We start from the raw sequence: 25,768 nt of genomic DNA, 5'->3' as shown, positions 1-25,768 counted from the left end.
TTCTGGGGAAAACGGTGGCAACTTACGAGGCCATTCCCTTCGGCAGGTTCCATGCAAGGACGTTTCAATGGGATCTTCTGGACAAATGGTCCGGGTCCCATCTACAATGACATAAAAAAATAACACTGTCCCCCAGGGCCAGGGTGTCTCTTCTATGGTGGCTGCAGAGTGCTCACCTTCTAGAGGGTCGCAGGTTCGGCATTCAGGACTGGATCCTGGTAACCACGGACGCGAGCCTCCGAGGATGGGGAGCAGTCACCCAAAGAAGAAATTTTCAGGGACTGTGGTCAGACCAGGAGTCCTGTCTACACATCAACGTGTTGGAGCTAAGGGCCATATACAATGGCCTTCGACAAGCGGAGAATCTTCTTCGCAACCTACCGGTTCTGATTCAATCAGACAATGTCACAGCAGTAGCTCATGTGAACCGCCAAGGCGGGACAAGAAGCAGAGTCGCGATGGCGGAAGCCACCAGGATTCTTCGCTGGGTGGAAAATCACATAAGCGCTCTGTCAGCTGTCTTCATTCTGGGAGTGGACAACTGGGAAGCAGACTTCCTCAGCAGACACGATCTCCATCCAGGAGAGTGGGGACTTCATCAAGAAGTCTTTGCAGAGAGAACGGGTCTCTGGGGAGTTCCTCAAATAGACATGATGGCGTCACGCCTCAACAAGAAGCTTCGGAGGTATTTTGCCAGGTCCCGGGACCCTCAGGCAATAGCAGTAGACGCTCTGGTAACGCCATGGGTGTTCCAGTCGGTCTATGTGTTTCCTCCTCTTCCTCTCATCACAAAAGTGTTGAGGATCATAAGACGAAAAAGAGTACAGACAATACTCATTGTTCCAGACTGGCCTCGAAGGGCCTGGTACTCAGATCTTCAGGAGATGCTCACGGAAGATCCCTGGCCTCTTCCTCTAAGGGAAGACCTGTTACAGCAGGGGCCCTGCATGTTCCAAGACTTACCACGGTTACGTTTGACGGCATGGCGGTTGAACGCCGGATCCTAGCAGAGAAGGGTATTCCGGAGGAGGTCATACCTACTCTAATAAAGGCTAGGAAGGAGGTGATGGCAAAACATTATCACCGTATCTGGTGGAAATATGTCTCTTGGTGTGAAACCAAGAATGCTCCTACGGAAGATTTCCATCTGGGTCGTTTTCTCCACTTCCTACAGATAGGAGTGGATATGGGCCTAAAGTTAGGCTCTGTTAAAGTACAGATTTCGGCCTTGTCAATATTCTTTCAGAAGGAATTGGCTTCTCCCCCAGAAGTCCAGACGTTTGTAAAAGGAGTACTGCACATCCAGCCTCCTTTTGTGCCCCCAGTGGCACCATGGGACCTGAACGTGGTGTTGCAGTTCCTTAAATCACACTGGTTTGAACCCCTTAAAACGGTGGAGTTGAAATTTCTCACCTGGAGGGTGGTCATGTTGTTGGCTTTGGCATCTGCGAGGCGTGTGTCAGAATTGGCGGCCTTGTCTTACAGGAGCCCTTACTTGATTTTTCATGTGGATAGAGCAGAATTGAGGACTCGTCCTCAATTTTTACCTAAGGTGGTGTCTTCGTTTCATATGAACCAACCTATAGTGGTGCCTGTGGCTACGAGTGACTTGGAGGATTCCATGTCCCTGGATGTGGTCAGGGCCTTAAAAATTTATGTAGCCAGGACGGCTAGAATTAGGAAAACATATGCATTGTTTGTCCTGTATGCTGCCAACAAGATTGGTGCGCCTGCTTCGAAGCAGACTATTGCTCGCTGGATCTGTAACACGATTCAGCAGGCTTATGTTACGGCTGGATTGCCGTTACCGCATTCAGTAAAGGCCCATTCCACTAGGAAGGTGGGCTCTTCTTGGGCGGCTGCCCGGGGCGTCTCGGCATTACAGCTTTGCCGAGCAGCAACTTGGTCGGGGTCAAACACTTTTGCTAAATTCTACAAGTTTGATACCCTGGCTGATGAGGACCTAGCGTTTGCTCAGTCGGTGATGCAGAGTCATCTGCACTCTCCCGCCCGATTGGGAGCTTTGGTATAAACCCCATGGTCCTTACGGAGTCCCCAGCATCCTCTAGGACGTAAGAGAAAATAAGATTTTAAACCTACCGGTAAATCTTTTTCTCCTAGTCCGTAGAGGATGCTGGGCGCCCGTCCCAGTGCGGAAAATCTGCAAGACTTGTATATAGTTATTGCTTACATAAGGGTTATGTTACAGTTAGAATCGGTCTTGGACAGATACTGTTGTTTTGTTCATACTGTTAACTGGTTATGTGTATTCCAGGTTATATGGTATGATTGGTGTGGGCTGGTATGAATCTTGCCCTTAGATTAACAAAATCCTTTCCTCGTATTGTCCATCTCCTCTGGGCACAGTTCTCTGAGGTCTGGAGGAGGGGCATAGAGGGAGGAGCCAGTGAACACCATACTAGAAAGTTCTTTTAGGTGCCCATGTCTCCTGCGGAGTCTATACCCCATGGTCCTTACGGAGTCCCCAGCATCCTCTACGGACTAGGAGAAAAAGATTTACCGGTAGGTTTAAAATCTTATTTTTTCTGTACAGAAAATTTTCACTCGTTCTGATTGGCAGCTTTACCCCCAGAGGTGCTTACAGTTTTTAAACTAAATTTAGAGTAACCTGCTTTTGAAATCGGATAGTTATGTGCTATTGTATCATGGCTACTATCCCACCTTAATTGAACAAATATTGTGTGGTTTTATTATGCGCACACAACCCTACGCAAGCTTGCGTAATTACGCAACCGTGCGTACCTCTATGCCACGTGTGCGGCCTTGCGCCACGTGCACGTTTTTGTACGCTGTCCTCACGTTCCGTACCACGTGTACCAATGTGCGTACGCAAATCAACAAACCACACAGTCTCTATAAATGTGAGCAATACTAACTATAATCGCTCACTTAACACAACACCCAGTTTTTTTTTCTGTATAAACCTTAACAACCAGGCCAGAACTGCGTTGGTGTCTTTACACTTACTTCCTTAAATACTGTTATTTCAAATTTATCTATATAGCAACAAATGTATCCGATTTCACACAGTTCTATAATGACTGCAATAATCTATAATTTAAATGATATGATTCAGATTGGATAGCTATCTTGCAGAACATACACTGATATAAATATACACATAATTATAATAATATTATATATATGTATCATTCACTGGCCTTCTATGTGACACCTTACCTCTTATTTGTATATCAAAGCTATGTGCTTTTCACTGCTAAAAAAAAAGCAGTTACACAGGTTAATTCGCATTTCAATGCCTATCTTATAGCAAACAGAAAGTATTTTTTTATTTTTTTCTGTGTGCAATTTCTTACACCAAGCCAAGCATTTATCTCACCATTTACTCTCACTAGGCCCAATTGAAACTATTTGTAATTGACTATGGCATGGGTTAAATAAATGCATTGGTAACGCATAAATGGTGCTTAATGTGACAAAGGAAACTGATTGTTCTTAGCAGACTGAAAATCAGCTATTTAGAAAATGACCTTCCTAAAATGGCCACTGCTCCTCCCCCTTCCACATCCATGAGGTTTACACAAGGTGGTGGACAGGCCATGTGGTTAGTCTAAAATGGAGGACAGACCATGCGGCTTCCTTTGTCACAAAGAAATCACACATTATACAAGCACCAGAAGTTATTTTAGGCCTGAGTTTAAAAAAAAATATATATATATTTCAAGGCTATGCAGCAACTTTTAAATGTACTTTTAAATCTACTTAACAGATAAACAATCCAATCTGAATCAAACACAATATGACTTATTTGAACTTTGCTTTGCAACAATAAAAATACGCTTTAGCATCTTAAATATCATGAGAAACACATTGTCCCTTGAATTTTCATATTATTGGCTTACTGATAACACAACAGAACACACGGATATGATTTTCTCAGCGTCGCGATGCGTCCACCACAAGCTGATCGACCACAGCGTCGCGTTTGTAATGTACAGTGCATCATTAAGACCATGATATCGTGGACGAGCCCTCATCTGTAAATATCAAATTGCTTTCTAACAAATATTTAAAATGCCCGCTCTAATATATATTGTAGACACCTGTACATCTTATTACCATTTGCCATGAATGTGTGCTATACATAGCAAAACACTGCATCCCATAAGAGAAAACAATACACCCACACATTATCTGAGTTCCAAAGCTCATTGATGTATATGTTATTAAAAGGATATGTATTCAATATATCACAATGTACAGTATACATATAATTACATGGTTACAATTCATACAGTAAGCAGTTAATACATTCAGTTACAGGCCAGAGATACAATTACCATATCTTTCTCATATAAATTCGTCCCTCCATATCACTCTCTCTCTCTCTGTAAAATCATGCAGGAACTGGGCAGACAGCATCTCCACCAACGTCTGGGAAAAACAGCAACTGGCCACTGTGTGTCTCTGTAATGTGTTATCTAGTTTTGGGGGAGGGAACTTTCTCATTCATGATGAGTCACTAGTCTGTTCGTATGCTAAACAGGTTCAGCCTTGAAGACATCAAAAGGGGCTGGCCTGAGTTTCCTGTCCATTGTCCTAAATAAGAGTGATTTTAGCTTTCATACATTTAATCATAAGTATTTGTTGCAATGTCCTACAACTTAATAACAAGTATCAAATTAATCTACACATTAATCTGGTTGCTTTAATACCAAATATGACAGGTGTATCTTGCTTCGTTCCAATAATACACATACATGACTTTACTCCATTATATAATTTTAAATCATTATGATGTCTGGCGCTTGATATTATTATAATTATGTACTGTATGAAATGACTGTCGAATCCATCTCTGTGGCATGTCCGTGTAAATGCGTGTGTTACCATATATTGCTGTGCTCGCTGCGCGTATTTGCAAGTATAGCGACTTATAATGTGTGGAGTCTGTACGTTCTTCCTATGTAATATTTTTGACTTCGACAGCTGACACTCCCACCTGGAAGTCAGTGTACAGCGTAGATAATACATTGACGCTCAATGAAAGAGAAACAAGCTGTTCCTTATGTTAACCAGTGTTTCAGTGTTTATAAAACATTTTCATCAGGTTGCATACAAATGTACTTACCAAAACAAATATCCACACTGGACCAACCATGATAGACAAAACTTTAATCATGGAAAAAAAGTTCTGCATCTAATTTAGAGGTCTTGCTGATGATTCTGTGCACTCACAGCTTCTTGAAGCAAGCATAAGAATGTTGCGATCCATTGGTTTTGTGAAAATCCATGTTGTGATGTGTATGTCAGTGATCTCAATGGCCATATCCAGATAGTTAATCTGGTACAGGTCAATGGAAGACGGGAGTTTGACAGTTAATCTGTGTCGTAATATTTATCAATGAGTGTTACTAAAGTCTCCTGTGTGCCAGTCCAAAATAGTAAGAGGTCATCAATGAAACGCATGTATAATAGGATGTTGCACCTTATTAACTGCTTGGTTAAACAAATTATCTTCTATCTCATATATAAAACAGTTAGCAAACTATGGGGCTACATTCAAACTCATTGCACAGCCTTTAAGTTACAGGTAGTATGAGCCATTGAACATGAAACACGTACCGTTTCTGAGTGTTTATAATCCTTGTGATTTTTAAGTAGTGTATACAATATAGGTCTAAATGTAAAATAAGGTTTTTTTTTATATACATAATCATTTTTACAACTCTGAATATATACTTGGAGCTAGCATATTGGGAATAATCCTAACTTGTAGGCAGTGTGGTATGCCCCCAACAGTATCACCAACAGATTGATTGTGTATTCTTTTAATCAAGACCTGCCTCCATATTTATATAATCATGCGTAGCACATTATTATGTAGATACTGTATCTAAGCTTTTTTTTGCCCTGACCTGCAGACACTTGAAGATCCCCATTACTATGAGGTGACACTCCTGCTCTCTGAGCTAGACAGCTGAACTGTTCATTTTTTTGTCCCATTCTGTGTGAGACCATGTGACTAAATGATGGCAACTGAGTCAACTTTATTTTTAATCCTCTTCTATATAGTCAGCAATAACATCCAGCTGGGTGTCACAGTATCTAAAGCTGGTATTATTGTTTTCATCCATTGTGGCACAATTTTTTGAGATCCATTGAGCCAATGATTTGTTTGTATGTGTGGTAATTAGTTGGCCACTTAAAAGGACTCATGTTCAGGGCCGATACTAGGATTTTGTCGCCCGGGGCAAGGCAGTTATTTGCAAACATCCCTCCCCCTAGTTACAGCCCTGCCCTGTTTTTGTCACAACCGCCAAATGACTGGTTCCATCCAGTTTGGTAGAGAAAATGATTGGCCAGATTGAATGTAAATCTCATTAGTCAGAATATATGGGGTAATTCAGAGTTGATCGCAGCAGCAAATTTGTTAGCAGTTGGGCAAAACCATGTGCACTGCAGGTGGGGGCAGATATAACATTTGCAGAGAGATTTAGATTTGGGTGGGTTATAGTGTTTCTGTGCAGGGTAAATACTGGCTGCTTTATTTTTACACTGCAATTTAGATTTCAGTTTGAACACACCTCACCCAAATCTAACTCTCTCTGCACATGTTATATCTGCCCCCCCTGCAGTGCACATGGGGGGTCATTCCGAGTTGTTCGCTCGTTATTTTTTTCTCGCAACGGAGCGATTAGTCGCTAATGCGCATGCGCAATGTCCGCAGTGCGACTGCGCCAAGTCAATTTGCTATGCAGTTAGGAATTTTACTCACGGCATTACAAGGTTTTTTCTTCGTTCTGGTGATCATAATGTGATTGACAGGAAATGGGTGTTTCTGGGCGGAAACTGGCCGTTTTATGGTAGTGTGTGAAAAAACGCTACAGTTTCTGGGAAAAACGCAGGAGTGGCTGGAGAAACGGAGGAGTGTCTGGGCGAACGCTGGGTGTGTTTGTGACGTTAAACCAGGAACGACAAGCACTGAACTGATCGCACTGGCAGAGTAAGTCTCGAGCTACTCAGAAACTGCACAGAGAAGTCTTTTCGCAATATTGCAAATCTTTCGTTCGCAATTTTGATAAGCTAAGATTCACTCCCAGTAGGCGGCGGCTTAGCGTGTGCAAAGCTGCTAAAAGCAGCTTGCGAGCGAACAACTCGGAATGACCCCCATGGTTTTGCCCAACTGCTAACAAATTTGCTGCTGCGATCAACTCTGAATTAGGCCCAAAGATCTAATTACGGTATATCAGAGTCCAGTTTAGAAACACATGCAGTTAAACAAATTGGATGAGATCCAGCAGGGACTGGTATCCATTCCAATTACATTTAGCAACATACCAAATAATAATCTTTTCCATTTCAACTGGAATATTAGTGGTTATTGTCCTGGTTTACATTACACACACAATGCAACATCAGTAAAAATTGGCAGCATATTACTGATAGGAAAAGTAAGTTGAAATGTTATGCTGCGGGTATTAATGTTGAATTGGACAGATAAATAATAAGATAATGGTCTTCGTGAGGGCTTTCTTGTAATGGAAATTCTTCCTTGATTTTAAGACTTATGATCTTTTGGCACATATCTCATTTTTGTATCTGAAAAATACACAATGTTTAGTTAGTATTTCTCTTGAGAATATATTTTATTTGAGTGATGTAGCATTAAAAAAGTCAAATGAACAATTGGAGAATGAGCATTAATTATTTATTAGGCTTCGACTTTGAAGATTTAGTTTCACGGCAATGAGCAGTGTTGTTTCTTGTGGAGATAAATTATTGCAGGGCTGGTCAGGGCTGGTTATAGCAGGAAGCACAACCAACACTGCGTGACTCCATCTCCTTAGGTTTGTGTGTGTTGTAGTTGCATTTAGTGGATTGAGTGTGTTGCCTCCACCACCAGTACATCATCATTGCATTTGCTATGGCTGTGAGCATAACTGCCTGTATATTTATACTAAATGAGGATTTTGCTGGATTCATCCACAGAGGCAATTCAGTTCCGAGTGAAGTTCAGTTGTGATCAGGAACGTGCAGTGAGCTAAATGGCTCAGGAGGCACTGGCTAGCACCATAACCAGAATTACACGCAATATACAGATGGAGCCAAGCTAATCGTGGCTCCGTCTGTTCCTGGGCGTGCCCATAGCAGTGTCTGGGCCGCGAGTGCATCCGTGATGCGCATGCACCCCATTCACTACAGTGGGAGTGTCTCTGTGCACTCCCTAGTCCCACCGGGAGTGCACATTTGCTATGGAGCCGCACTAGATGAGTGTGACTCCATCTGTATGAGCCAAATGGTACATCTGGGCATTATACACAAGTGCAGCAGTATATACTGCTGGAAATTTGGTGAGGTTGATCAGAGGTGTGCAGAAAAGATAGGTGGGGAGGGGGGGGGGGGGGGGGGACTACCTCATCTGTCATAGACTTTTTACTCCAGAGATTTGACTATAAAAATGATTAGAATACTACAAAGAAGATATTCTTTCTATTTTTCATATGCTTTATACAGTCAAAACTCTGGCACAAACGTTAGTTTGACAGGAAAGGCTCTGCCTCACCTGCCTCACCCCACCGCACGTCACTGGTTGTGATGTGTGGCAGCGCTCATCACTGTTCATTTCCTGCACACAACTATGGGGGTGTGACATTACATGAGCAATGTGCCACCATTATGAACTCGGAATTGTTATCTGTTTTACTGCACGATAGTGTGTGGTGTTGTAATCATCAGACAGATGTCATCCATGTTACAAAGTGCGATTTGTTTTACTTGCAATCTTAATAATAGTTTAGTTTTGCATAGCGGACTACATATATGCTAGAAGAGGTTGGAAATCTGTGAAAGACATATACAGTGAGCACCTACAGGAAGATTTTACTCAGTTACACAAATTCTGTTGGTCTTACTAACCTCGTTTTCCTTGCATCAGTATAACTTCCGTTTAGTCTTTAACATAAATTTGTTTTGTACACGTATGAGCTGATGCTGAATACAAATGCATCTTTGTCCAAATTTGCAGATGTAAAACTTGTTCACTTATATACCTGCAACTGTGTGCATATGCAAAGTACACTACAAGATGTGTGCAGACCTGCACCTGCAGCATTTGTGTGCTTGGTTTATGTCACACATACATCAGATACATGTTCTATTATTTTGTCCCTAAAATGTTTTTTTTTTTATTTAAAAAGGAAAAAAAAATTTCAGTACAAGATAATATACACATGCCACACAAGTATATAACATACATTCACAGTTCAAATGTGACAGTGAAATGAACATAGAGTTACATCACATATTCAAACAATACAAAACTATCCAGAGGTACATTGAAAAGTGAGTAAACAAGATTAAGGGAAAGTATTGTTGGTTTCGTGAACCTTTGGCACCATCAAATGAACAGGCACATGTTTCCAACTCGTGGCATTTAGCCTGATTCTGGACGGAGGTGCGCCACAAAGTACCGATTATCGTGGCTTTGCGCATCTGCAGGACCCATTCTTCTTTGTTAGCAAACGGGTCCTGTGACACAGAACGCAGTCTGGCACCAGATTGGCGGCGTACGTGGCACAATGGGTGCCGCAAGCTGCCCAGTGGTATGTCCAGTGATCCGATGCTGCTTCGTAGGATGCAGGTCGCATCACTACTGTAGCAGGAGGCATCTGCTTGTAATAGACACCTCCTGATGCATTACCATGCAGCACTATCACTGCTGCTTCCAAAGAATCAGCAGTGATAGCACCGGCTCCAGCCACAGCTGAATTAGGCTCATTGAGTCAAAGTCTTCACCGCTTTTTTCTGTTTTTCTAACCAGTATAAAAAAATACTAATGACTTCAATAATAATGAAAGAAATAGTCAGATGGGTGGGGAAGGAAGAAAAAGGGGAAAAAGTGTGAGATGGCATGTGCTATTTTTAAGATGTGTCGTTACGTCTCCTTTTACAGGACAAGCTTGCTAAAGAGGAGCACAGCAGCAATATTAATTTGAACAAGCTGAATGTACAGTGGCGTGCTGTACTGCGAGAGGTTAAGGCCAAGGAGCTGCGTGAAGATTTAGAGGTTCTCAGTCAGACTTTTGAAAGAGTTGTGGATTGTAAGAACAATGTCATCAAGGTGAGTAACTGAGGTTTGTACAATATTGGTAAATGTAACATGCACCCACTACACCCTCAATTTTTCTCAGCTGGAGCCAACAACCTTGACAAATTTTAATGTGAATCGTGCTGAAGGCAGTATGTTAAAAGCTGGTCAGATGGTTGCTGTTAGGAGTGTCCAAACCTGAAGAAGGCAAAGGGCCTTGAATGCTACTGATCTCTGATGACTGGAGGGGCTGGGGTGGGGTCGGGGGATGGTAGATTTGTACAGTCCACTGCAGTTAAATGAAAAGTCTTTTAGGCAGTAAGCCAAAAGTAACAAAGAGCACACGCAGCTACAGTGGCTCTCATAGTAGCCCAGCTCTGTGATGTGTACAAGTAAAATGATCGGTAATGTGATCACTTTACTCATACCTCCCAACATTGAAGTAGAGGAAGGAGGGACATCTTGACGCGCATAGCGCGCCCGCGACCGAAAAGGGGGCGTGGCTTCGCGGGAGGGCCCGCGATCGCCAGCCACGCCCCCATTTTCATCACTGAGGGGGCATGGCCAGCACTCTGTGAGCTGCTGGCATGTACCCTGCTGGCATGCCCCCTCTCTCCCTCTAACTCACTGGAATAGACGTCTATTTAACGCTGCTCTGCTCTCAAGTGAGCAGAACAGTGAGTGATCAGGAGCCTCCTAACTGCCCCCCCCCCCCCCCCCCCCACCGCGGGACATTGCGGTGTTTATAGGCTACACACAGCAACATTTAGCAGGTGAGGGATCCATAGACCGTTTGCACATGTGTGGTCTGATGACCGTGCATTCACGGTTGCGCGGCCGGCCCCCGAAGTAGAAAGTAAAGCATACCTTCCAACTGTCCCGATTTTCGCGGGACAGTCCCGTTTTTTTGGGTCTGTCCCGCGGGAGGGACAGCGGGACAGACCCAAAAAAACGGGGACTGTCCCGCGAAAATCGGGACAGTTGGAAGGTATGCTTTACTTTCTACTTCGGGGGCCGGCCGCGCAACCGTGAATGCACGGTCATCAGACCACACATGTGCAAACGGTCTATGGATCCCTCACCTGCTAAATGTTGCTGTGTGTAGCCTATAAACACCGCAACATTTCGGTAGATTGCCCGCAAATTTCTTTTGATTAATAGTCCCGCTTAGCAGCTTTGCACTTTTTTTTTTTTTTTTAAATAACTTGATTTATGTTTTCAAGTAAACAAACATAAACAGCAGGGGCAATAGTAAAGTACATTAAGGGGCTATTCAGAGTTGCCTGCAATGTTCTGAAAATCGCAAACGGGCAAGTTATGGAACACTGCACATGCGCTGTGGCCGCTATGCACAGGCACAAAATTTCACTATGCAGTTGCATTCCAGAAAGATGCCATGGCATGGTGATTGACAGGCAGCGGGCGTCCAGAGGCAGCGACATTGAGGAGGAGTAGCAGGGGAAACTCAGGCGTGTCATGGTCGTTTTTGGGGCTGGCCGTTGATGTCGACTGCGTTTCATGCGATCAGAAAAATGGGGTGGTGTCCCTGCCTGTTGTGTAGGCAGGGGTCAACCTCTATTAGAGATTTTTGCGATGCGATTGCAATTGAGTTGAAATCACATTGTGGGGCAGTGCCACACATGCTGGGCGGTCTTACCATGTGCCCTGTACCCCCAGCATGTGATTGTAGTAGTCGCAGATTTCGCTAAAATAGCAAAATCTGCGACCAACTTTGAATAACCCCCTAAGACAGCAATCAGCTAAAATCTAACATATTACAGTATGAGCAGCAAAAAATATTGAACATTAATAGGGGAATTCCTGCAGCCGTAGAGTTTTGCTGTTCAATTAGAAGGCTGAAACTTCTCGCACCTCCAGAGCAAGTCTGTTTTTTCCTAAAAAAAATCCCCCCCTCCGCACCCAGGACTAATTAAGCAATTGGAAGTTTCCAATCGGCTTCATTAGTCTGTAATTACCTACCCATGGCGGTGTCTTCACCGTTCCTCTGCAGCAGCGGTGAGTATAATGGGTGTGAGTGAGTGGAGGCAGCAGCTGGGAGAACTACATCTGCCAGCAGCCCTGGAGCCTCCTAGCAGCCCTCTTCCCAGTGTGTAGATGGAGGGGAGACCACCAGAGAGGTGGATATCTTTTTTTTAATTTGTTTTAACTCACCGCGAGGATTCAGAGCTGAAAATTCTAACATATATAGAACATGCTCTTTTCTCTTACGTCCTAGAGGATGCTGGGGTTCCATTTAGTACCACGGGGTATAGACGAGTCCCTTGGGAGCCATGGGTACTTTAAGAGTTTAATAGTGTGGGCTGGCTCCTCCCTCTTTGCCCCTCCTACCAGACTCAGTTTAGAAAATGTGCCCGGTGGAGCCGGTCACAGCTAGGGGAGCTCCTAGGAGTTTTTCTAGTTTTGTTATTTTTCTAAGAATGTTAGGTACAGGGAGGCTGCTGGCAACAGCCCCCCTGCTTCGGGTGACTTAGGGGGGGGGGAGTAGGATCCAACCCTAGAGGTTAATGGCTCCTATCTCTGCTGACAGGACACAGAGGTCCTGAGGGTGATTATCGCAAGCCCCCAAGGCGACTGCTCACTCCCGCAGCATGGCCGCCACCCCCTAACAGAGCCAGAAGATAAGAGTTTTGAGTATGACGCCGGGGACCTGGTAAGCGGGTCGCCGGCGGGAATAGCGGCACAAGGGTGGGAGGGCAGCTCTGAGAGGCTGCACTCCGGAGGGCTCAGAGGTACAGATGTGCAGCACTGTGAGGGGCGTCCCGGGCCAGCGCAATACCCTAAAAACTGGTCACAAAGGCTATCAGGGACTTGTACTGTTGCTAGCTGCTTATTACCTCAGGCCAGTATAATACAAGAAGTGCGGGAAGACGCGCCATTACAGGGGGCGGGGCTTCTCCTTAGAGCGGATCCAGCTTCTCATCAGCGCCATTTTCTCCATGCAGCAGCATCAAGAACGCTGACAGGGAGCGCTGCCCTCCACATAACTCCAGCTATCATCTGAGGTACCAGGGTTATAGAAAGGGGGTGAGTATATAATTCTGCACTGTTTATCCTATTACAGGTTACTCAGTCAGCGCCGGACGGTTGTCATGATAACGGCTCCTTATTCTCTGTGACTCTCTGAAGGTATTGTGGGGGGAAACTGTGCTGACATTTTCCAGTGTGTGTATAAACAATTTACCATATTTAAGGGACTTTGTCCTGAAATGCAGAATGTATATCCTCTCCTGGGGAGTCTATACCATGCTCAAAACTGTATTGATTCTCAGGCTTCGGTGACAGTTCCCCTGGGGTGCCCTCCATAAGGTGTGCTTTGATTAAATATTTTATATATATCCCATACTGGAAAGAAGCCACAGTTTTGGGAAGTCTGGGGAGTAAAATCCCACAGCTGTGCCTCTCACCCCAATTACGTACCCTAACTAGCGTACACTTGCCCATATACAGCATGACATAAGAGGAGGGGTGGGAACATATGTTTGAGGCTATTACATATGAGGAATATTATTTCTGTATATATATATATATATATATATATATATATATATATATATAAAATGCCTTCCCACTATAGGGCGTTTAAGCTCCTTATTTGGGATATCCTGAGTACACCCAGAGATATTCTCCACATCCCTAAAGAGTGTCTAAATTGTCAAGGGTTGTGTTACCTGTCCCTGGTACAACCTCCATAAAGGCTGATCGCGGATTGAGTCTAATCTCTAATACACTGCTGCAGGTGTGACTCGGAGACCCACTATTGCGTAGATCTCTGTGGATATTGTCACGTGGTCAGGCTCCTTACTTGATGATTTAGATTCTATGTGAAGAAGTGACATGTACTTGTTTCTATGTCATATACAAGATTCTACTGGCTTCACGGCTGGACGCCATGAATGAGATTGGCCTGCTTAATGCAGGGACCACTGCTCTGGCAGTTTCGACACGCAGGGGACGGTGGGTACACCAATGGACTGCGGATACAGAATCCAAGTATGGTATGGTGAATCAGCCCTTCAACGGGTAAGGCCCTGTTGGGATGCTCGGGATACGGGAATATCCGAGTCAACTGCGGGTAAGTGGACAAATCTTCCTTCCGCAGTTGCGCAGTCCAGGGAATTAGATCCTACACCTATACTGCAATCCCTTCAAAGCACAATGTTTACACATAAACCCAAGAGTTCCTCCACTTCCTTTAGAGAATGGTGCTGGAATTCCAGAAAACCTGCACCGCTAGCTTCCTAGGAACGGTTTTGGGTCCGTTATTCTCAAAACCTTCATTTTGACAATGGACCTCACTGCCTGGGGATCAAGCAGGTGGGAGAGAGACTTACTGGCTTCTCAGGCTGAAAGTACAATACTGCTGTAAGCTATTTTAACATTTGTCAAACACGTCATTATTCCGGTTCCACCTCATTTACGTAACAGGGGTTACTATTCAAATATAAGGTCATTGGACCCCTACTGGTGGGTGTTCAATTCAGGAGGGAGTCTGAGAGCGATGATCTCTGGTCGAGATATAGGGTAATTCTTGGTATCTCTGGATATCAGGGGTGCGTACCTTCACATTCCAATCTGGCCGCCTCTCTAGACCTATCTAAGGTTGCACTAGAACTATACCACTTCTAGTTCCAAACACTGCACTTGGCTTCTACGCAACACCGGGGGTGTTCATCAAGGCCATGGCGGCGATTGTGCTCCTACTCCACAGACCAGGAGTAGACATAATTCCATATCTGGACGACCTTAACATCCTCCAGGGAGATGTTGTTTTGGAGTGTTGCTCTCTAACATCAACTGTCCTGGTATCTTGGGTGGATCCTGAAGCTTCCAATTTCACATTTGGAACCGACAAGGAGGCATTCCTTCCTGGAGATGATTCTCGACATGGAACTGCAGAGGGTGTTTCTACCGGGGGAGAGAGCATTGGTGATCCAATCAATGTTCCGGAATGTCCTGAAGCCAGCCTGGATATCGGTTCATCAGTGCATTCCCCTTATGGGGAAGATGGCTGCCTCCTACGAGGCTCAACAGTACGGAAGGTTCCTTGCATGGTCCTTCCAACTGGATCTCCTAGTCAAATGATAGGGATCTCATCTTCACATGCACCAGCAAATACGCCTGTTGCCGAAAGCCAGAATTTAATTCCTCTGGTGGCTGCAAACTTCTCACCTTCTCGACGGTTGGGGAGCTGTCACCCAAGGGGAACACTTCTATGGAAAGTGGTCAAGTCTGGAATCCTTCCTTCCAATAAACATTCTGGAGCTAAGGGCCGGGTTCAACGGCCTTCTACTAGCGGCACATTTTCTTCAAGATCAGGCCATTCAGGTTCAGTCATAGTTACATAGATAGTTACATAGTATCTAAGGTTGAAAAAAGACAATTGTCCATCGAGTTCAACCTATTTGTGGTCTCCTATGCAGGATTATTTTATCTAAAAATAAATAAATCTTTTTTTGACTGATGCTGAAGTCAGCCGTTACATTATATCCCTTTTTAGAGTAACTATAGTGCGTGACTATGCACCATAACCCTGGATATCCTTATCCATTAGGAATTTGTCTAACCCATTCTTAAAGGTATTGACAGAGTCTGACATTACAACTCCCTCAGGCAGGGAATTCCATACACGTACTGTCCTTACCGTGAAAAAGCCTTTACGCCGTATTGTGCGGAATCTCCTCTCCTCTAACCTGAGCGAGTGTCCACGAGTCTTCTGTGTTGATCTAACCAAAAACAGGTCCCTCGGAAGCTCGGTGTATTGTCCCTTTATATATTTGTAGATGTTGATCATGTCCCCTCTTAGTCTCCTCTTTGCCAATGAAAACATGCCTAGTCTTTCAAGCCTTTCCTCGTATTCCAGCGTCTCCATACCCTTAATTAGTTTGGTCGCCCGCCTCTGAACCTTTTCTAGCTCCAGGATATCCTTTTTGTAGTAGGGTGCCCAGAATTGTACACAGCATTCAAGGTGTGGCCTCACCAATGATTTATATAACGGGAATATAACACCCTCGTCCCTTGGATCAATTCCCCGTTTTATGCATGCTAATATCTTATTAGCCTTCTTTGCTGCAATCCTACTTTGGGTACTGCTGCCTAGCTTGCTATCTATGAGAACACCTAAGTCCTTTTCCAGTACAGTATCCCCTACTTGTACCCCATTCAGTATATAGGTGTTATTTTTGTTCCTGCTACCACAGTGCCATACCTTACACCTGTCTGTTTTGAAGCGCAATCTCCATTTGGCTGCCCATGCTTCTAATTTAACTAAGTCGCTCTAAAGAGACTCAGCATCCTCCTCTGTATTTATAGCCTTACACAATTTGGAATCATCTGCAAAAATTGACACCATGCTCTCTAGACCTTCTGTTAGGTCGTTAATGAAAATGTTGAACAATAGCGGTCCTAATACTGAGCCTTGTGGCACACCACTTAACACTTCAGTCCAATTTGAAAGAGATCCATTAACCACAACGCGCTGCTCCCTATTATCTAACCGATTTTTGACCCAAGTGCATATTGCGCTTCCTAGCCCTATTTCTTGTAGCTTGTAGATAAGTCGCATGTGTGGTACTGTGTCGAAAGCTTTGGCAAAGTATAAAAAGATTACATCCACCTCTTTATCCTGATCGAGGTTTGCACTTACTGTTTCATAAAAACCAAGTAAGTTGGTTTGACAGGATCTGTCCTTCACAAATCCATGTTGATTCCTTTTAATTACCTTATTGGCTTCAAGGAACTTCTGAATTCTATCCCTTAGAATACCTTCCAGTACTTTCCCCGCTATAGATGTAAGACTAACTGGTCTATAATTACCCAGTTCAGCTTTACTTCCCTCTTTGAATACAGGCACTACTTAAGCTATACACCAGTCTTTGGGAACCATACCAGATATAACTGAATCCCTAAAGATCATAAATAGGGGTTTTGCAATTTCAGAGTGTAGCTCCATTAGAGCCCTTGGGTGAATTCCATCGGGCCCCAGTGACTTATTAATCTTTAAATGTTTTAATCAGTCGCAGACTACCTCCTCACTTAAATAAGTACCTATCAGTGGGATATTCTCATTATTGAGATTGTGTGTTAGTCCCTGAATTGGGTCCTCTCTAGTAAATACTGTTGAAAAAACTCATTTAGTGTGTCAGCTATGTCATTAACATTTTTGATTAAGACTCCCAGCTTGTCTTTTAAAGGGCCTATACTCTCCTTCTTTAATCTCTTGCTATTAATATATTTAAAGATTTTTGGGGGATTCGCTTTGCATTCCTTTGCTACTAGTTTTTCAGTTTCTACTTTAGCCGCTTTTTTCTCTGACGTCCTAGTGGATGCTGGGGACTCCGTAAGGACCATGGGGAATAGCGGCTCCGCAGGAGACTGGGCACAAAAGTAAAGCTTTAGGACTACCTGGTGTGCACTGGCTCCTCCCCCTATGACCCTCCTCCAAGCCCCAGTTGGATTTTTGTGCCCGAACGAGAAGGGTGCACACTAGGTGGCTCTCCTGAGCTGCTTAGTGAAAAGTTTAGTTTTAGGTTTTTTATTTTCAGTGAGACCTGCTGGCAACAGGCTCACTGCATCGAGGGACTAAGGGGAGAAGAAGCGAACTCACCTGCGTGCAGAGTGGATTGGGCTTCTTAGGCTACTGGACACCATTAGCTCCAGAGGGACCGATCACAGGCCCAGCCATGGATAGGTCCCAGAGCCGCGCCGCCGGCCCCCTTACAGAGCCAGAAGCAAGAAGAGGTCCGGAAAATCGGCGGCAGAAGACATCCTGTCTTCACCAAGGTAGCGCACAGCACAGCAGCTGTGCGCCATTGCTCCTCAGCACACTTCACACTTCGGTCACTGATGGGTGCAGGGCGCTAGGGGGGGGCGCCCTGAGCAGCAATAAAAACACCTTGGCTGGCGAAAATACATCACATATAGCCACCAGGGCTATATGGATGAATTTTAACCCCTGCCAGAATCCATAAAAAAGCAGGAGAAAAGTCCGCGAAAAAGGGGCGGAGCCTATCTCCTCAGCACACTGGCGACATTTTCCCTCACAGCTCCGTTGGAGGGAAGCTCCCTGGCTCTCCCCTGCAGTCACTACACTACAGAAAGGGTTAAAAAAAGAGAGGGGGGCACTAATTAGGCGCAGTATTAACAATACAGCAGCTATAAGGGGAAAAACACTTATATAAGGTTATCCCTGTATATATATATAGCGCTCTGGTGTGTGCTGGCAAACTCTCCCTCTGTCTCCCCAAAGGGCTAGTGGGGTCCTGTCCTCTATCAGAGCATTCCCTGTGTGTGTGCTGTGTGTCGGTACGTTTGTGTCGACATGTATGAGGAGGAAAATGATGTGGAGGCGGAGCAAATTGCCTGTAATAGGGATGTCACCCCCTAGGGGGTCGACACCTGAGTGGATGAACTGTTGGAAGGAATTAACAGTGTCAGCTCTTTACAAAAGATAGTGGTTGACATGAGACAGCCGGCTACTCAGCTTGTGCCTGTCCAGACGTCTCATAGGCCGTCAGGGGCTCTAAAGCGCCCGTTACCTCAGATGGCAGATACAGACGCCGACACGGATACTGACTCCAGTGTCGACGGTGAAGAGACAAATGTGACTTCCAGTAGGGCCACACGTTACATGATTGAGGCAATGAAAAATGTTTTACACATTTCTGATAATACGAGTAACACCAAAAGGGGTATTATGTTCGGTGAGGAAAAACTACCTGTAGTTTTCCTGAATCTGAGAAATTAAATGAGGTGTGTGATGAAGCGTGGGTTTCCCCCGATAAAAACTAATAATTTCTAAAAAGTTATTGGCATTATATCCTTTCCCGCCAGAGGTTAGGGTGCGTTGGGAAACACCCCCTAGGGTGGATAAAGCGCTCACACACTTGTAAAAACAAGGGCTCTACCCTCTCCTGAGATGGCCGCCCTTAAGGATCCTGCTGATAGAAAGCAGGAGGGTATCCTAAAATGTATTTACACACATACTGGTGTTATACTGCGACCAGCAATCGCCTCAGCCTGGATGTGCAGTGCTGGGTTGGCGTGGTCGGATTCCCTGACTGAGAATATTGATACCCTAGATAGGGACAGTATATTATTGCCTATAGAGCATTTAAAAGATGCATTTCTATATATGCGTGATGCACAGCGGAATATTTGCCGACTGGCATCAAGAGTAAGTGCGTTGTCCATTTCTGCCAGAAGAGGGTTATGGACACGACAGTGGTCAGGTGATGCGGATTCCAAACGGCATATGGAAGTATTGCCTTATAAAGGGGAGGAGTTATTTGGGGTCGGTCTTTCAGACCTGGTGGCCACGGCAACAGCTGGGAAATCCACGTTTTTACCCCAGGTCGCCTCTCAACATAAGAAGACGCCGTATTATCAGGCGCAGTCCTTTCGGCCCCATAAGGGCAGGCGGGCAAAAGGTTCCTCATTTCTGCCCCGTGACAGAGGAAGAGGAAAAAGGCTGCAGAAATCAGCCAGTTCCCAGGAACAGAAGCCCTCTCCCGCCTCTGCCAAGCCCTCAGCATGACGCTGGGGCTTTACAAGCGGACTCAGGCACGGTGGGGGCCCGTCTCAAGAATTTCAGCGCGCAGTGGGCTCACTCGCAAGTAGACCCCTGGATCCTTCAGGTGGTATCTCAGGGGTACAAATTGGAATTCGAGACGTCTCCCCCTCGCCGTTTCCTAAAGTCGGCTTTACCGACGTCTCCCTCCGACAGGAAGGCAGTTTTGGAAGCCATTCACAAGCTGTATTCCCAGCAGGTGATAATCAAGGTACCCCTCCTGCAACAGGGAAAGGGGTATTATTCCACACTGTTGTGGTACCGAAGCCGGACGGCTCGGTGAGACCGATTTTAAATCTAAAATCTTTGAACACTTACATACAGAAGTTCAAATTCAAGATGGAGTCACTCAGAGCAGTGATTGCGAACCTGGAAGAAGGGGACTACATGGTGTCTCTGGACATCAAGGATGCTTACCTTCATGTCCCAATTTACCCTTCTCACCAAGGGTACCTCAGGTTTGTGGTACAGAACTGTCACTATCAGTTTCAGACGCTGCCGTTTGGATGGTCCACGGCACCCCGGGTCTTTACCAAGGTAATGGCCGAAATGATGATACTCCTTCGAAGGAAGGGAGTTTTAGTTATCCCTTACTTGGACGATCTCCTGATAAGGTTAAGATCCAGAGAACAGTTGGAGGTCGGTGTAGCACTATCTCAGGTAGTGTTGCGGCAGCACGGTTGGATTCTCAATATTCCAAAATCGCAGCTGGTTCCGGCGACTCGTCTTCTGTTCTTAGGGATGATCCTGGACACAGTCCAGAAAAAGGTGTTTCTCCCGGAGGAGAAAGCCAGGGAGTTATCCGAGCTAGTCAGGAACCTCCTAAAACTGAGCCAAGTCTCAGTGCATCAATGCACAAGGGTTCTGGGAAAAATGGTGGCTTCCTACGAAGCAATCCCATTCGGCAGATTCCACGCAAGAACTTTCCAGTGGGACCTGCTGGACAAATGGTCCGGGTCGCATCTTCAGATGCATCAGCGGATAACCCTGTCACCAAGGACAAGGGTGTCCCTCCTGTGGTGGTTGCAGAGTGCTCATCTTCTAGAGGGCCGCAGATTCGCCATTCAGGACTGGGTCCTGGTGACCACGGATGCCAGCCCTTGAGGCTGGGGAGCAGTCACACAGGGAAGGAATTTCCAGGGCTTATGGTCAAGCCTGGAGACATCACTTCACATAAATATCCTGAAGCTAAGGGCCATTTACAATGCTCTAAGCTTAGCAAGACCTCTGCTTCAAGGTCAGCCGGTGTTGATCCAGTCGGACAACATCACGGCAGTCACCCACGTAAACAGACAGGGTGGCACAAGAAGCAGGAGGGCAATGGCAGAAGCTGCAAGGATTCTTCGCTGGGCGGAAAATCATGTGATAGCACTGTCAGCAGTATTCATTCCGGGAGTGGACAACTGGGAAGCAGACTTCCTCAGCAGACACGACCTCCACCCGGGAGAGTGGGGACTTCACCCAGAAGTCTTCCACATGATTATAAACCGTTGGGAAAAACTCGACAGGTATTGCGCCAGGTCAAGGGACCCTCAGGCAATAGCTGTAGACCAGGGGTCTTCAACCCGTGGCCCGCGGGCCACAGGTGGCCCGCTGCTATGGTTTCCATGGCCCGCCGACGCGCCCGCCCGCAGCGCACATATGAACACAAAAAAATAATAATTTTTTTTTCCCTTTCCCGGAGTCATGTGACTCCCCCGCACTGTCACTGGTTGCCTGTGAAGAAGGGGAGTAGCTCCTCTTAGGCTGGTCAGTGGTCTGGTCACCCTTACTGTGTCTCCCTCCCTGTGTCTCCCTCCGCCTGCAGTGTTGAATAGGTGGGTGAGAGCGGCGGGGACCCGGCTGGGGGGGGTGCGGCAAGTTACCATTGAGAGCAGGGGGACAGTGCGGGAACCCGGCGGGCGGGAGCGGAGGGGGTGCGGCAGCATGTATGCAGCCTGAGCATGGCTGTGTGCGGCGGGGACCCGGCGCGCGGGGGGGGGGGCTGCGGCAGGAGAGTAAAAGTGTATAAGTGTTGAGGGCAGGGGGCAGTGCAGGAACCCGGCGTGCGGGAGCGGCGGGGACGGGGGTGCGGCAGCCTGAGCATGGCAGTGAATAAATTAGTATTGAGGGCAGGGGGCGTGGCGGGGGACCCAGCAGGGGGTGTATTAAGTATTAAGAGCAGAGATGGCAGGGAGCATGCTTTGACAATGCTGCTGTCTGTCTGTGATGGGGAGGAGGGAGGGTATGATAGCACCTATGTCTTGACATAGGCGCTATCATACCCTCCCTCCCCCCATCACAGACAGACAGCAGCAATATTGTGAAAGCATGCCCACATTATACCCACCAGTCCAGTGATACTGCCGTATGAGTCCAGTTCAGTGCTTACAGACCAACATCTTGAGAATACTCTGCGCATAGCGACTTCTAACATTGATGCCAACATCGACAAGCTGGCCAAGCAAAAACAATGCCAAGTTTCCCACTGATATGAACTTATTATAATAACAAAGGTAAAGTAGACCATGTTTCATTCATTAAATTACAATAATTATCTTTTGAAGTCTTTTTTATGGTCTTATGAGTCTAGAAAAGGTCTCATTACAATCATAAATTAAAATTTAGATTCTAAATACCGCAGTATAGCTTAGTGGCCCTCGGCTTCGTTTCATTTTTTTATGTGGCCCACACTGTCTTAAAGGTTGAAGACCCCTGCTGTAGACGCTCTGGTAACACCGTGGGTGTACCGGTCAGTGTATGTGTTCCATCCTCTGCCTCTCATACCCAAGGTACTGAGAATTATAAGACTCCAAGTTGCTAGACGTTGTCAGGGCCCTGAAAATATATGTTTCCAGGACGGCTGGAGTCAGAAAATCTGACTCGCTGTTTATCCTGTATGCACCCAACAAGCTGGGTGCTCCTACTTCTAAGCAGACTATTGCTCGCTGGATTTGTAGTACAATTCAGCTTGCACATTCTGTGGCAGGCCTGCCACAGCCAAAAATCTGTAAATGCCCACTCCACAAGGAAGGTGGGCTCATCTTGGGCGGCTGCCTGAGGGGTCTCGGCTTTACAACTTTGCCGAGCAGCTACTTGGTCAGGAGCAAATACGTTTGTAAAATTCTGCAAATTTGATACCCTGGCTGAGGAGGACCTGGAGTTCTCTCATTTGGTGCTGCAGAGTCATCCGCACTCTCCCGCCCGTTTGGGAGCTTTGGTATAATCCCCATGGTCCTTACGGAGTCCCCAGCATCCACTAGGACGTCAGAGAAAATAAGAATTTACTTACCGATAATTCTATTTCTCGTAGTCCGTAGTGGATGCTGGGCGCCCATCCCAAGTGCGGACTGTCTGCAATACTGGTACATAGTTATTGTTACCAAAAATCGGGTTATTGCTGTAGTGAGCCATCTTTTCTAGAGGCTCCTCTGTTATCATGCTGTTAACTGGGTTTAGATCACGGTGTGATTGGTGTGGCTGGTATGAGTCTTACCCGGGATTCAAAATCCTTCCTTATTGTGTACGCTCGTCCGGGCACAGTATCCTAACTGAGGCTTGGAGGAGGGTCATAGGGGGAGGAGCCAGTGCACACCAGGTAGTCCTAAAGCTTTACTTTTGTGCCCAGTCTCCTGCGGAGCCGCTATTCCCCATGGTCCTTACGGAGTCCCCAGCATCCACTACGGACTACGAGAAATAGAATTATCGGTAAGTAAATTCTTATTATTTCTTTTTTGCATATTTTGTTACAGTCTTTATAGTGCTGAAATGATTCCGCATTCCCATCAGATTTTTATTTTTTAAATGCTCGCCTTTTCTTGCCCATAAGTTCCTTTATCTTTATATTAAGCCACATCGGTTTATGATTTTTAATCCTTTTTTTGCTGCTCGTAGATATAAATTTGAGAGTATTTTTAGCTAGCAGTGATTTTAATAAATCCCATTTCTCTGTAATATTTTTTCCTAGAAACAAACCTTCCCATTCAATATCCCTTAAAGATTCCCTCATCCTTTCAAAGTTGGCTTTGCTAAAGTTTAGAGTCCTAGTTGAGCCAGTATAGGGCTGTTTTTGAAAGCTTACATGTATATTGAATGTGACCATATTGTGGTCGCTGTTACCTATGGGCTCCCCTACTATAATATCTGATACAAATTCCCCATTGTTTGTTAATATTAGGTCTAAGATTGCATTGTACCTGGTTGGTTCCTCAATTAGTTGAACTAAGTAGTTATCACTCACCCCTTTTACACCTACGAGCACGGGTCGCAGCCGGGAGCCTGACACGGGAGCTGCCCCCTGCTGCGACCCGTGCTCGGTCCCTTTCCCATTAGCAGTCACAACCCGGCATATGCCGGGTTGGTGACGCTTCTAGCTACACGGCAGGGGCGGCGCAGGGAGATCACATGATCTCCCAGCGCCGCCCATCCATACAGTGTAAACGGGAGCCGTGTCGCATCGACACGGCTCCCGTTTACACTACACCCTACCCGGATCATTCCCGTGTCCTACCCAGGTAAATAGCCGGGTAGGATTCACGGGTCACTTGATCCGGGTTTACCCTTTTCCACTTGCCAAAAACACGGGTAAATGCGCGCCCCCGTGCATTTACCCGTTGACAATGCTAAATTCCTTTGTCGTATAAACAACCCTTTATGAAGTCTAAGAACACTGTACGCTGTTTACTTAAGAAGTACCGTAATGGTACGCTAGTTGCGTAACGATCGCTCAGCCGTAGGCGAGACGCTCAAGCGTCACGTTCGCTCACGGCCCAGTGATCACAGGACACGTTATTGGCTATGACTAGAGTAATGATTCGCTATGGCGTAGCGGACGCTCGAGACCACGAGGAGATCACCAGCGGCGCAGACGCTCACAACGCTATACCTTTATGTCTAAACCTTATACCAATGAAATACACGGAATACCTTAATGTGAATACAGGGTGTAAGTGCAACCTTGTGTAACCTGACTAACTACAAAGCTGCTTGAGCGTCACCGACGCTCAAGCGAACACTTAACACTATAGGAAATACACAGATACTGGTTTAGGGTCCAAAGCCTATTAACTGTATTATATCTAGTATACTTGTAAAAAGGGGATAACAGTACAAATGATACACTACAATATAACAAAGACTTCCTAACCAAAATACAATACTATCTAATACAATACAATACTAGTCTAGGGGAGATACGAGAGAGAGAGAGAAGGGAAAGAGAGAGAGAGAGACGGAGAGAGATGAGAGAAATTGGCTCACAGAAAGACAATGATTACGGAGAGAAACTTACGCACAAGGGTAAACGATCGCATGCGCCTGGACATCCAGCACCCGATTTTCAGCAATGAGAACCGTTGAAGAGTGAGAGCTGGATGTGGTCGGCTTGCCTATTTATGCCCCACACACAATGCAATCTCATAGTCCCTACAATCCCATTGTCCATTGGATGAAGGAATTCGACCCTGTATCACAACAAAAGGTCATAGGTTGATTCATACAGGTGGGCTGTGACGATTTCAAACAGCTCAGGTGGGTGGGGAACTAGGTTTCCCGCCGCATACCTGAGTATGAGTAAATAGTAGAAATGGACATAAACTTCTTATGTCCATAACTATTCGCACGAGCGATTAATACGCTCCAAACCAACACCGGAATATTGCTAATTAAATACTCTTCCGATGGGTACCAAACACTGCTGTATGATTCCTGTTAGACCCTTCGTACGATACAAAGAGGGATTCCTTAGCTCAGGGACCTTCTATATTAACCAAACTTTCAGAAACTATCAAAGGGATCATGATCTATAAACTACATTAATTGTGAAAATATGTAACGAATGAGTCGCACGCTACGACTACATAAACTCTACCGTAAATACGCATACCGCGCCTGCGAGTGCACGCTATTGCGGGTATGCGCCTTCACGGGAGAGCGTACGCATGCGCAGCACGGACCAGTGTGCGGTGCAAATATGGCAACGTGCATAGAGACATTTTTCTGACTTTGACAGTCCACCCTTTGGCAGTCAATAATAACTGCCACAAAACATTTAAGGAGAAAAATGCAAGTCAGGGGTTAATTGATTTCCATGGTGGGGTAAGGAAGAAGAGAGGAGTAGGTGTGAAGAGGGT

General features: G+C 45.6%; 1 protein-coding gene across 2 annotated transcripts in view; it reads left to right on the top strand.

The window, feature by feature from the left end:
• Positions 1-25,768, top strand: part of CCDC65 (coiled-coil domain containing 65) — a 128,097-nt gene that overhangs the window by 54,655 nt on the left and 47,674 nt on the right. For both annotated transcript variants that reach the window (XM_063952716.1, XM_063952717.1), the window contains exon 3: positions 9,938-10,105. In XM_063952716.1, the coding sequence (XP_063808786.1) occupies positions 9,938-10,105 (168 nt within the window). The remainder of the gene's footprint in view (positions 1-9,937; positions 10,106-25,768) is intronic.

The sequence above is a fragment of the Pseudophryne corroboree genome, chromosome 2, assembly GCF_028390025.1.
Source record: "Pseudophryne corroboree isolate aPseCor3 chromosome 2, aPseCor3.hap2, whole genome shotgun sequence".
Taxonomy (NCBI): Eukaryota; Metazoa; Chordata; class Amphibia; order Anura; family Myobatrachidae; genus Pseudophryne; species Pseudophryne corroboree.
This window is presented reverse-complemented; position numbering and strand designations above follow the sequence as displayed.